This window comes from Cinclus cinclus, chromosome 35 (genome assembly GCF_963662255.1).
Source record: "Cinclus cinclus chromosome 35, bCinCin1.1, whole genome shotgun sequence".
In the NCBI taxonomy this organism is placed as follows: Eukaryota; Metazoa; Chordata; class Aves; order Passeriformes; family Cinclidae; genus Cinclus; species Cinclus cinclus.
In genome coordinates, this window is record NC_085080.1 from 986,658 (window position 1) to 999,364 (window position 12,707).

General features: G+C 52.9%; 1 protein-coding gene across 1 annotated transcript in view; it reads right to left on the bottom strand.

Annotated features, from left to right (window-relative positions):
- The window catches only part of LOC134055796 (histone-lysine N-methyltransferase EHMT2-like), a gene marked incomplete at its 5' end in the record, with an annotated part of 39,504 nt that overhangs the window by 19,381 nt on the left and 7,416 nt on the right, over positions 1–12,707 (bottom strand). The window contains 8 exons of the mRNA XM_062512255.1: positions 1,327–1,512; positions 4,079–4,299; positions 5,846–5,989; positions 6,864–6,985; positions 8,174–8,266; positions 10,471–10,576; positions 11,098–11,238; positions 12,165–12,284. Of these exons, the coding sequence (XP_062368239.1) occupies positions 1,327–1,512; positions 4,079–4,299; positions 5,846–5,989; positions 6,864–6,985; positions 8,174–8,266; positions 10,471–10,576; positions 11,098–11,238; positions 12,165–12,284 (1,133 nt within the window). The remainder of the gene's footprint in view (positions 1–1,326; positions 1,513–4,078; positions 4,300–5,845; positions 5,990–6,863; positions 6,986–8,173; positions 8,267–10,470; positions 10,577–11,097; positions 11,239–12,164; positions 12,285–12,707) is intronic.

The window sequence follows — 12,707 nt, forward strand, 5'->3', positions numbered from 1 at the left end:
GTGTGCCGTTACCTGCCCAGGTGTGACACTACCTGCCCAGGTGAGTTCCTGTCTCACCTCTTGGCCTCCTGGCCCAGCAGAGCCTTCTCCAGGAGCTCCCAGGTGAGGTTTTGGTGTATTTAAACCCCTCCCAGGTGTGTTGTTACCTGCCCAGGCGTGCCGTTACCTGCCCAGGTGTGACATTACCTGCCCAGGTGAGTTCATTTCTCACCTTTCGGCCTCCTGGCCCAGCAGAGCCTTCTCCAGGACCTCCCAGGTGAGGTTTTATCCCCCCCAGGTGAGGTTTTGGTGTATTTAAACCCCTCCCAGGTGTGCTGTTACCTGCCCAGGTGAGTTCCTGTCTCACCTTTCGGCCTCCTGGCCCAGCAGAGCCTTCTCCAGGAGCTCCCAGGTGAGGTTTTGGTGTATTTAAACCCCTCCCAGGTGTGCCGTTACCTGCCCAGGTGTGCTGTTACCTGCCCAGGTGAGTTCCTGTCTCACCTTTCGGCCTCCTGGCCCAGCAGAGCCTTCCCCAGGAGCTCCCAGGTGAGGTTTTGGTGTATTTAAACCCCTCCCAGGTGTGTTGTTACCTGCCCAGGTGTGCCGTTACCTGCCCAGGTGAGTTCATTTCTCACCTTTCGGCCTCGTGGCCCAGCAGAGCCTTCTCCAGGAGCTCCCAGGTGAGGTTTTATCCCCCCCAGGTGAGGTTTTGATGTATTTAAACCCCTCCCAGGTGTGTTGTCACCTGCCCAGGTGTGCCGTTACCTGCCCAGGTGTGCCGTTACCTGCCCAGGTGAGTTCATTTCTCACCTTTCGGCCTCGTGGCCCAGCAGAACCTTCCCTAGGAGCTCCCAGGTGAGGTTTTGATGTATTTAAACCCCTCCCAGGTGTGCCGTTACCTGCCCAGGTGAGTTCTTTTCTCACCTCTCGGCCTCCTGGCCCAGCAGAGCCTTCTCCAGGAGCTCCCAGGTGAGGTTTTGGTGTATTTAAACCCCTCCCAGGTGTGCCGTTACCTGCCCAGGTGTGCAGTTACCTGCCCAGGTGAGTTCCTGTCTCACCTCTTGGCCTCTTGGCCCAGCAGAACCTCCCCCAGGAGCTCCCAGGTGAGGTTTTATCCCCCCCAGGTGAGGTTTTGGTGTATTTAAACCCCTCCCAGGTGTGTTGTTACCTGCCCAGGTGTGCCGTTACCTGCCCAGGTGAGTTCTTTTCTCACCTCTCGGCCTCCTGGCCCAGCAGAGCCTTCTCCAGGAGCTCCCAGGTGAGGTTTTGATGTATTTAAACCCCTCCCAGGTGTGTTGTTACCTGCCCAGGTGTGCTGTTACCTGCCCAGGTGAGTTCATTTCTCACCTTTCGGCCTCCTGGCCCAGCAGAGCCTTCTCCAGGAGGTCCCGGGCGGGTCCCGGGGGCAGCCCCCGGGCGCTGAGGGCGCCCCCCGAGGGCAGGGCCAGAACGGGACCCCCGGAGCTGTCGATGGGCTCGGCCCGGGGGTCGGGGGGAGGGGCGCGGCCCTCGCCCTGCCCCCGCATGCGGGCGCTGCGGAGGGGGAGGGGGGAACACGGGCTCAGGGACCCCCAAATGGGGAAACGTTTAAAAGAGAGAGGGAAAAAAAAATAATAAAAAAACAACAACAAAAAAAAAAAAAAAAAAAAAATCCCCCGAAAATGCAGCCCCGAAATTGATTAAAAAAAAAAATAAAAAAAAAAAATAGGAGAAAATTGTCCAAAAAAATAACCCTGAAATAACCCAAAAATATCACAAAATAACCCAAAATAACCCAAAATAACCCAAAAATGTCCCAAAAATAACCCAAAAATATCCCAAAATAACCCAAAAATAACCCAAAAATATCCCAAAATGTCCCAAAATGTCCCAAAATAACCCAAAAATAACCCAAAAATAACCCAAAATATCCCAAAATAAACCTGAAATCACCCAAAAATAACCCAAAAATAACCCCAAATAACCCAGAATGTCCCAAAAATATCCCAAAAGAACCCAAAAATAACCCAAAATAACCCCAAAATGTCCCAAAATGTCCCAAAATAACCCAAAATATCCCAAAATAACCCAAAAATAACCCAAAATAACCCAAAATATCCCAAAATAACCCAAAATGTCCCAAAATAACCCAAAAATAACCCAAAATATCCCAAAATAAGCCAAAATAACCCAAAATTATCCCAAAATAACCTAAAAATGACCCAAAAATAACCCAAAATATCCCAAAAATAGCCCAAAAATAACCCAAAGTATCCCAAAATAACCCAAAAATAACCCAAAAATAACCCAAAATAACCCAAAAATAACCCAAAATAACCCAAAATGTCCCAAAATAACCCAAAAATAACCCAAAATAACCCAAAATGTCCCAAAATAACCCAAAACAACCCAAAATAACCCAAAAATAACCCAAAATAACCCAAAAATAACCCAAAAATAGCCCAAAAATAACCCAAAATATCCCAAAATAACCCAAAAATAACCCAAAAATAACCAAAAATAACCCAAAAATAACCCAAAATATCCCAAAATAACCCAAAATATCCCAAAATGCCCCCAAAACCACCCTGAAAAATCCTAAAACAGCCCAAAACACCAGAATGGGATTTTTCCCATTTTCACCCCGTTCCGCCCCATTTTTTTCCCATTTCCCCCATTTTTCCCCTTTTTTTTTTCATTTTCCTCCCATTTTTTTCCCATTTTTTCCCATTTTTTTTTTCATTTTTCCCATTTTTCTCCCATTTTCCCCCATTTTTTTTCCCATTCCCTCCATTTTCGTTCCCATTTCTCCCCATTTTTTCCCCCATTTTCTTTCCCATTTCCCCCCATTTTTCCTTTTTTTCCATTTCCCCCCCCATTTTTGCCCATTTTTTTTTCATTTTCCCCATTTTTTTCCCATTTCCCCCCATCTTTTTTCCCATTTCCCCCCATTTTCCCCCTTTTTTTCCCATTTTCCTCCCGTTTTCCCCCCCATTTTTTTAATTTTTCCCCCCATTTTTCCCCCATTTTCTTTCCCATTTCCCCCCATTTTTACCCCATTTTTTCATTTCCCCCCCATTTTTACCCCATTTTTCCCCCAGTTTTTTCCAATTTTCCCCCATTTCCCCCCATTTTTTCCCCCATTTTTTTCATTTTCCCCCATTTTTTTCCCATTTCCCCCCATTTTCTTTCCCATTTTCCCCCCATTTTCCCCCCATTTTTTCCCATTTCTCCTCCCATTTTTTTCCTCCCAATTTTTTCCCATTGTTCCCCATTTTTCCCATTCCCCCCAATTTTTTCCCATTTTTTTTCCCATTCCCCCCATTTTTTTTCCCATTTCCCCCCTTTTTTCCCCTTTTTTTTTTCATTTTCCTCCAATTTTTTCCCATTTTTTCCCTTTTTTTTCATTTTTCCCATTTTCTCCCATTTTCCCCCATTTTTTTTCCCATTCCCTCCATTTACGTTCCCATTTCTCCCCATTTTTTCCCCCATTTTCTTTCCCATTTCCCCCCATTTTTCCCCCATCTTTTTTCCCATTTCCCCCCATTTTCCCTTTTTTCTTTCATTTTCCTCCCATTTTTTCCCATTTTTTTTCATTTTTCCCATTTTTTTCCCATTTTCCCCCATCTTTTTTCCCATTTCCCCCCATTTTCCCCCTTTCTTTTTTCATTTTCCTCCCATTTTTTTCCCATTTTTTTTTCATTTTTCCCATTTTTTTCCCATTTTCCCCCATCTTTTTTCCCATTTTCCCCCATCTTTTTTCCCATTTCCCCCCATTTTCCCTTTTTTCTTTCATTTTCCTCCCATTTTTTCCCATTTTTTTTCATTTTTCCCATTTTTTCCCCATTTCCCCCCATCTTTTTTCCCATTTTTTTCCCATTTTCCCCCTTTTTTTTTTTTTCATTTTCCTCCCATTTTCCTCCCATTTTTTCCCATTTTTTTTCATTTTTCCCATTTTTTTCCCATTTTCCCCCATCTTTTTTCCCATTTCCCCCCATTTCCCCCCCCTTTTTTTTTTCATTTTCCTCCCATTTTCCTCCCATTTTCCTCCCATTTTTTTCCCATTTTTTTCATTTTTCCCCCCCAGTTTTTCCCCATTTTTCCCCCATTTCCCCCTCACCTGGGCGTGTGCACCTCGTGCCTCCCCGGCCGCGCCCGGGCGGGGTTCGGGGGCGCGGGCGGCACCGGGGTCCCCTCGGAGCGGGGCAGCGTCACCTCCTGGGCCTCGGACGCGTCCTCGCCGCAGTGGGGACAGAAGATGAGACCCCCGAGACGGGAGACGCAGGAGCGGTGGAAACGGTGCCCGATGCGCACGTCGGGGTGGCACTCCAGGAACGTCCCCTGCGACGGGACGCGGAGACGTCACCGGGGGTCGTCGAGAGCGACCGACGGTCACCAATGGTCATCGAGGGTCAACGAGAGTCACCGACGGTCATCAATGGTCATCAATGGTCATCGAGGGTCACCAATGGTCAGCAATGGTCATCGAGGGTCAACAAGAGTCACCGACGGTCATCAATGGTCATCGAGGGTCATCAATGGTCATCGAGGGTCACCAATGGTCAGCAATGGTCATCGAGGGTCATCAATGGTCAGCAATGGTCATCAATGGTCATTGAGGGTCAACGAGAGTCACCGACGGTCATCAATGGTCATCGAGGGTCACCAATGGTCAGCAATGGTCATCAATGGTCATCGAGGGTCAACGAGAGTCACCAATGGTCAGCAATGGTCATCGAGGGTCAACGAGAGTCACTGACGGTCATCAATGGTCATCAATGGTCATCGAGGGTCACCAATGGTCAGCAATGGTCATCGAGGGTCAACAAGAGCCACCAATGGTCATTGAGGGTCAACGAGAGTCACCAATGGTCACCAATGGTCATCGAGGGTCAACGAGAGTCACCGACGGTCATCAATGGTCACCAATGGTCACCAATGGTCATCGAGGGTCAACGAGAGTCACCGACGGTCATCAATGGTCATCGAGGGTCAACGAGAGTCACCAATGGTCACCAATGGTCATCGAGGGTCAACGAGAGTCACCGACGGTCATCAATGGTCATCAATGGTCATCGAGGGTCACCAATGGTCATCGAGGGTCAACGAGAGTCACCGACGGTCATCAATGGTCATCGAGGGTCATCAATGGTCAGCAATGGTCACCAATGGTCATCGAGGGTCGAGAGTCACCGACAGTCACCAGTGGTCAGCAATGGTCACCAATGGTCATCGAGGGTCAATGAGAGTCACCAATGGTCACCAATGGTCATCGAGGGTCAACGAGAGTCACCGACGGTCATCAATGGTCATCAATGGTCATCGAGGGTCACCAATGGTCATCGAGGGTCAACGAGAGTCACCGACGGTCATCAATGGTCATTGAGGGTCATCAATGGTCAGCAATGGTCACCAATGGTCATCGAGGGTCAACGAGAGTCACCGACGGTCATCAATGGTCATCGAGGGTCAACGAGAGTCACCAATGGTCAGCAATGGTCAGCAATGGTCACCAATGGTCATCGAGGGTCAACGAGAGTCACCAATGGTCACCAATGGTCAGCAATGGTCACCAATGGTCATCGAGGGTCATCAATGGTCAGCAATGGTCACCAATGCTCATTGAGGGTCAGCAAGAGCCACCAATCGTCACCAATGGTCATCGAGGGTCAACGAGAGTCACCAACGGTCACCAATGGTCATCAACGGTCACCAATGGTCACCAATGGTCACCAACTGTCCCCAAGGTGGGTCCCAGCTCCCTAAAGGGACTTTGGGGACAATCCAAGGGGATTTGGGTGATTTTCACGGGGGGTTTTTTTTTTTTTTGGGGGATTTGGGGTTTTTTGGGATCCGCACCCCCCTGCCCAGCCCGATGTCCACTCACGGCGGTGCAGAAGTGACCGCAGCCAGGACAGCACTGGTGCTTGACCATCCGGGCTCGGTGGCTCTCGCACAGAACCATCAGGGGCACGCGGCTCGAGGGACGCATGGTCTCACGTTTGAGGATGCTGCTGCCACACCCGCTCAGCTGGGGACATTCGGGGACATTTTAGGGACATTTAGGGACTTGGGGAGACACTCTGGGGACATTTGGGGACATTTTAGGGACATTTAGGGGACATTTAGGGGACATTTAGAGGCATTTGGGGATACTTGGGAACATCTGGGGACATTTGGGGACATTTGGGAACATCTGGGGACATCTGGGGACATTTGGGAACATCTGGGGACATCTGGGGACATTCGGGGACATTTTAGGGACATTTAGGGACATTTAGGGGACATTTAGGGGACATTTAGAGGCATTTGGGGATATTTGGGAACATCTGGGGACATCTGGGGACATCTGGGGACATTTGGGGACATTTTGGGGACAGTTTTGGGATGTTTGGGGACAACAGGTGTATCGCAGGTGTCCCCAGCTGTCCCCAGGTGTGCCCAGGTGAGCTCACCTGTCCATCCACGCTCTCCGTGGCCATGCACAGCCCTGTGTCCCCATGTCCCCAGGTGTGCCCAGGTGAGCTCACCTGTCCATCCACGCTCTCCGTGGCCATGCACAGCCCTGTGTCCCCATGTCCCCAGGTGTGCCCAGGTGAGCTCACCTGTCCATCCACGCTCTCCGTGGCCATGCACAGCCCTGTGTCCCCATGTCCCCAGGTGTGCCCAGGTGAGCTCACCTGTCCATCCACGCTCTCCGTGGCCATGCACAGCCCTGTGTCCCCATGTCCCCAGGTGTGCCCAGGTGAGCTCACCTGTCCATCCACGCTCTCCGTGGCCATGCACAGCCCTGTGTCCCCATGTCCCCAGGTGTGCCCAGGTGAGCTCACCTGTCCATCCACGCTCTCCGTGGCCATGCACAGCCCTGTGTCCCCATGTCCCCAGGTGTGCCCAGGTGAGCTCACCTGTCCATCCACGCTCTCCGTGGCCATGCACAGCCCGCGGTCGCTGCCCCTCTCCACCTTCGGTGCCTCCATTCGACACGAGCACAGCGGGAGCTCCTCGAAACGCTCGGCCTCAGGTGGGCCTGAGACAGGTGAGGGACACGTGAGACAGGTGAGGTGGGGTCAGGTTGGCTCAGGTGAGCTCAGGGTGTGGTCAGGAGTGTTCAGGGGTGTGGTCAAGGTGTGATAGAATCAGGGGTGTGTCCCCAGGTACATCCCAGGTGTACCCCATCTGTATCCCAGGTGTGCCCAGGTGTACCCCAGCTGTACCCCAGGTGTGCCCAGGTGTGCCCCAGGTATACCCCAGGTGTGCCCCAGGTGTACCCCAGGTGTGCCCAGGTGTACCCAGCTGTATCCCAGCTGTACCCCAGGTGTGCCCCAGCTGTACCCCAGGTGTGCCCCAGCTGTACCCCAGGTGTGCCCCAGGTGTACCCCAGGTGTGCCCAGGTGTACCCAGCTGTATCCCAGCTGTACCCCAGGTGAGCCCAGGTGTACCCCACCTGTGCCCAGGTGTACCCCAGCTGTGGCCAGGTGTACCCAGCTGTACCCCAGGTGTGCCCAGGTGTACCCCAGGTGAGCCCAGGTGTATCCCAGGTGTACCCCACCTGTGCCCAGGTGTGCCCAGCTGTACCCCAGCTGTGGCCAGGTGTACCCAGCTGTACCCCAGGTGTACCCCAGGTGTGCCCCAGGTGTACCCCACCTGTGCCCAGGTGTAGCCAGCTGTACCCCAGGTGTGCCCCAGGTGTGCCCCAGGTGTACCCCACCTGTGCCCAGGTGTACCCCAGCTGTACCCCAGGTGTATCCCAGCTGTACCCCACCTGTGCCCAGGTGTACCCCAGCTGTACCCCAGGTGTGCCGAGGTGTACCCCAGGTGTGCCCAGGTGTACCCCAGCTGTACCCCAGGTGTGCCGAGGTGTACCCCACCTGTGCCCAGGTGTACCCCAGCTGTACCCCAGGTGTGCCGAGGTGTACCCCACCTGTGCCCAGGTGTACCCCAGCTGTACCCCAGGTGTACCCCAGGTGTACCCCACCTGTGCCCAGGTGTACCCCAGGTGTGCCCAGGTGTACCCAGCTGTACCCCAGGTGTGCCCAGGTGTACCCCAGGTGTGGCCAGGTGTACCCAGCTGTACCCCAGGTGTGCCCAGGTGTACCCCAGGTGTGGCCAGGTGTACCCAGCTGTACCCCAGGTGTACCCCACCTGTGCCCAGCTGTACCCCAGGTGTGCCCAGGTGTACCCCAGGTGTGCCCAGGTGTCCCAGCCGTGTCCTCACCTGGGGGCTGGGGGCTCAGGGCCCCTCCCCCTGGCAGCTGCAGGCAGCCCAGGGGCACCTCCGTGTATTCGCTGGGGGAGGGGCCGGGGGGTCCTGGGGGGGGAGGGGGGGTCAGGGACCCCGAATTGGGGACCCCCGACCCAAAATTCCCAAAATCCCAAATCCCCCCTCCCCAAATTCCCAAAATTCCCAAATCCCCCCTCCCCAAATTTACCAATCCCAAAACCTGCCCCAGACTCCAAATTCCCAAATCCCCCTCCCCAAAATTCCCAAATCCCCCTCCCCAAATTCCCAATTTTTGCGGATCCTGCCCCAAATTCCGGGGTGTCCTGACCCCAAATTTTGGTGACTCCTGCCCCCAGTTTTTGGGGTTTCTCACCCCAGTTTTTGGAGGTTTCTAACCCCAGTTTTTGGGGTTTCTAACCCCAGTTTTTGGAGGTTTCTCACCCCAGTTTTTGGAGGTTTCTCACCCCAGTTTTTGGGGTTTCTCACCCCAGTTTTTGGGGGTTTCTAACCCCAGTTTTTGGAGGTTTCTAACCCCAGTTTTTGGGGGTTTCTAACCCCAGTTTTTGGAGGTTTCTAACCCCAGTTTTTGGGGTTTCTGACCCCAGTTTTTGGGGTTTCTAACCCCAGTTTTTGGGGGTTTCTGACCCCAGTTTTTGGAGGTTTCTAACCCCAGTTTTTGGGGTTTCTCACCCCAGTTTTTGGAGGTTTCTAACCCCAGTTTTTGGAGGTTTCTAACCCCAGTTTTTGGGGTTTCTAACCCCAGTTTTTGGAGGTTTCTAACCCCAGTTTTTGGGGTTTCTAACCCCAGTTTTTGGGGTTTCTCACCCCAGTTTTTGGAGGTTTCTGACCCCAGTTTTTGGAGGTTTCTGACCCCAGTTTTTGGGGTTTCTAACCCCAGTTTTTGGGGTTTCTAACCCCAGTTTTTGGAGGTTTCTAACCCCAGTTTTTGGGGTTTCTGACCCCAGTTTTTGGGGTTTCTGACCCCAGTTTTTGGGGTTTCTCACCCCAGTTTTTGGGGTTTCTGACCCCAGTTTTTGGAGGTTTCTAACCCCAGTTTTTGGAGGTTTCTGACCCCAGTTTTTGGAGGTTTCTAACCCCAGTTTTTGGGGGTTTCTGACCCCAGTTTTTGGAGGTTTCTAACCCCAGTTTTTGGAGGTTTCTAACCCCAGTTTTTGGAGGTTTCTGACCCCAGTTTTTGGAGGTTTCTAACCCCAGTTTTTGGGGTTTCTCACCCCAGTTTTTGGAGGTTTCTAACCCCAGTTTTTGGGGTTTCTAACCCCAGTTTTTGGGGTTTCTCACCCCAGTTTTTGGGGTTTCTGACCCCAGTTTTTGGAGGTTTCTAACCCCAGTTTTTGGAGGTTTCTGACCCCAGTTTTTGGGGTTTCTAACCCCAGTTTTTGGGGTTTCTCACCCCAGTTTTTGGGGTTTCTGACCCCAGTTTTTGGAGGTTTCTAACCCCAGTTTTTGGAGGTTTCTGACCCCAGTTTTTGGAGGTTTCTAACCCCAGTTTTTGGGGTTTCTCACCCCAGTTTTTGGAGGTTTCTAACCCCAGTTTTTGGGTTTCTAACCCCAGTTTTTGGGGATTCTCACCCCAGTTTTTGGAGGTTTCTGACCCCAGTTTTTGGGGTTTCTGACCCCAGTTTTTGGAGGTTTCTAACCCCAGTTTTTGGGGTTTCTGTCCCCAGTTTTTGGAGGTTTCTGACCCCAGTTTTTGGGGTTTCTAACCCCAGTTTTTGGGGTTTCTAACCCCAGTTTTTGGAGGTTTCTAACCCCAGTTTTTGGGGTTTCTGACCCCAGTTTTTGGGGTTTCTAACCCCAGTTTTTGGAGGTTCCGACCCCAGTTTTTGGAGGTTTCTGACCCCAGTTTTTGGGGTTTCTAACCCCAGTTTTTGGAGGTTCCGACCCCAGTTTTTGGGGTTTCTAACCCCAGTTTTTGGGGGTTTCTAACCCCAGTTTTTGGAGGTTTCTAACCCCAGTTTTTGGGGTTTCTAACCCCAGTTTTTGGGGGTTTCTCACCCCAGTTTTTGGGGTTTCTAACCCCAGTTTTTGAGGTTTCTAACCCCAGTTTTTGAGGTTTCTAACCCCAGTTTTTGGGGGTTTCTAACCCCAGTTTTTGGGGGTTTCTAACCCCAGTATTTGGGGTTTCTAACCCCAGTTTTTGGAGGTTCCGACCCCAGTTTTTGGAGGTTTCTGACCCCAGTTTTTGGGGTTTCTAACCCCAGTTTTTGGGGGTTTCTGACCCCAGTTTTTGGGGGATCCTGTCCCCAAATTTCGGGGTGCCCTGCCCTCACCTCTGTCCTTGGCCCGGGGCTCCTTCCTCTTCCTCTTCCGGGCAGGTTTGAGCCATGGACTTTCCTTCCAGCGGCGCCGGGCGCGGCGTCGGGAGCTGGATGCGCTCTGGGGGGCGGGGGAGGGTCAGGGACCACCAAAATAACCCCAAAATGATCCTGAATACACCTGGACGCCCCCAAATACCCCTAAAACCGCTCCAAATACCCCCAAAGTGATCCTAAAATAAACCAAAATGGACCCAAAATGATCCTAAATAACCCAAAATAACCCCCAAAATGATCCCAAATAACCCAAAATAACCCCCAAAATGATCCTAAATAACCCAAAATAACCCCCAAAATGATCCCAAATAACCCAAAATAACCCCCAAAATGATCCTAAATAACCCAAAATAACCCCCAAAATGATCCTAAATAACCCAAAATAACCCCCAAAATGATCCCAAATAACCCAAAATAACCCCCAAAATGATTCTAAAAAACCCAAAATAGACACAAAATGGACACAAAATGATCCTAAATCACCCAAAATACCCCTAAAATGATCCTAAAAAATGATCCTGACACCCCAAAACTCCCCCAAATCCCCCCCAAATGCCCCCGACCCCCTCCCCAGCTCCCCCTCACCCGATCCGAGGCGTTCCCGGACTCTTCGTCCTCCTCCTCCTCCTCTTCCTCCTCTTCCTCCTCCTCCTCGTCCTCCTCCTCTTCCTCCTCCTCCTCCTCCTCCTCCTCGCTCAGGGCCTCTCCCGGCCCCTCCCCCTCCGACTGACACAGGGCTCAAATGGGGGGAGGGGCTGGGGCTGCTCCCCTTCCCCAAATTCCTCCCAGCGCGCCCAGTTCATTCCCAGTGCTCCCAGTTCATTCCCAGGGCTCCCAGTTCATTCCCAGGGCTCCCAGTTCATTCCCAGTGCTCCCAGTTCATTCCCAGGGCTCCCAGTCCATCCCAGTCCATCCCAGTCCATCCCAGTCCATCCCAGTCCCATCCCAGTCCCTCCCAGTCCCATCCCAGTCCCTCCCAGTCCCATCCCAGTCCCTCCCAGTCCCTCCCAGTCCATCCCAGTCCCTCCCAGTCCATCCCAGTCCATCCCAGTCCATCCCAGTCCCTCCCAGTCCATCCCAGTCCATCCCAGTCCCATCCCAGTCCATCCCAGTCCCATCCCAGTCCATCCCAGTCCATCCCAGTCCCTCCCAGTCCCACCTTGCTGTCCGAGTCCCCGTGTCCATCCACACTGAACCCTCCCCGTCCCTCCCAGTCCCTCCCAGTCCATCCCAGTCCCTCCCAGTCCCATCCCAGTCCATCCCAGTCCCTCCCAGTCCATCCCAGTCCCATCCCAGTCCATCCCAGTCCCTCCCAGTCCATCCCAGTCCCTCCCAGTCCATCCCAGTCCCATCCCAGTCCCTCCCAGTCCCATCCCAGTCCCTCCCAGTCCATCCCAGTCCCATCCCAGTCCCTCCCAGTCCCTCCCAGTCCCATCCCAGTCCCTCCCAGTCCCATCCCAGTCCATCCCAGTCCCATCCCAGTCCCTCCCAGTCCCTCCCAGTCCCTCCCAGTCCCATCCCAGTCCCTCCCAGTCCATCCCAGTCCCATCCCAGTCCCATCCCAGTCCCTCCCAGTCCCTCCCAGTCCATCCCAGTCCCATCCCAGTCCCTCCCAGTCCATCCCAGTCCCTCCCAGTCCCTCCCAGTCCCACCTTGCTGTCCGAGTCCCCGTGTCCATCCACACTGAACCCATCGTAGAACAGGGAGAATCCCCCTCCCCCTTCCGAGTCCCAGTCCCGGGGGGGGGCGGCCATTTCCTCCGTCACCGTGATCTGGGGGGGATTTGGGGACATTTTGGGGGGTCCTGGAGGATTTTGGGGGGTCCTGGAGGGGGTTTGGGGGTATTTTGGAAGATTTTTGGGGGGTCCTGGGAGGATTTTGGGGGATCCTGGGAGGATTTGGGGGGATCCTGGGAGGATTTGGGGGGAATTTGGGGGATTCTGGGGGGGAGGGGGGGTCCTGGAGGGGGTTTGGGGATATTTTGGGGGGTCCTGGGGGAATTTGGGGGGGGTCTTGGGGAGATTTTGGGGGGTTCTGGGATGTTTTTGGGGGGTCCTGGAGGGGGTTTGGGGATATTTTGGGGGGTCCTGGGGGAATTTGGGGGGGGTCTTGGGGAGATTTTGGGGGTTCTGGGATGTTTTTGGGGCACTTTCAAGGTGCTTTTGAGTATTTTTGAGGTATTTTTAGGGGTTTTT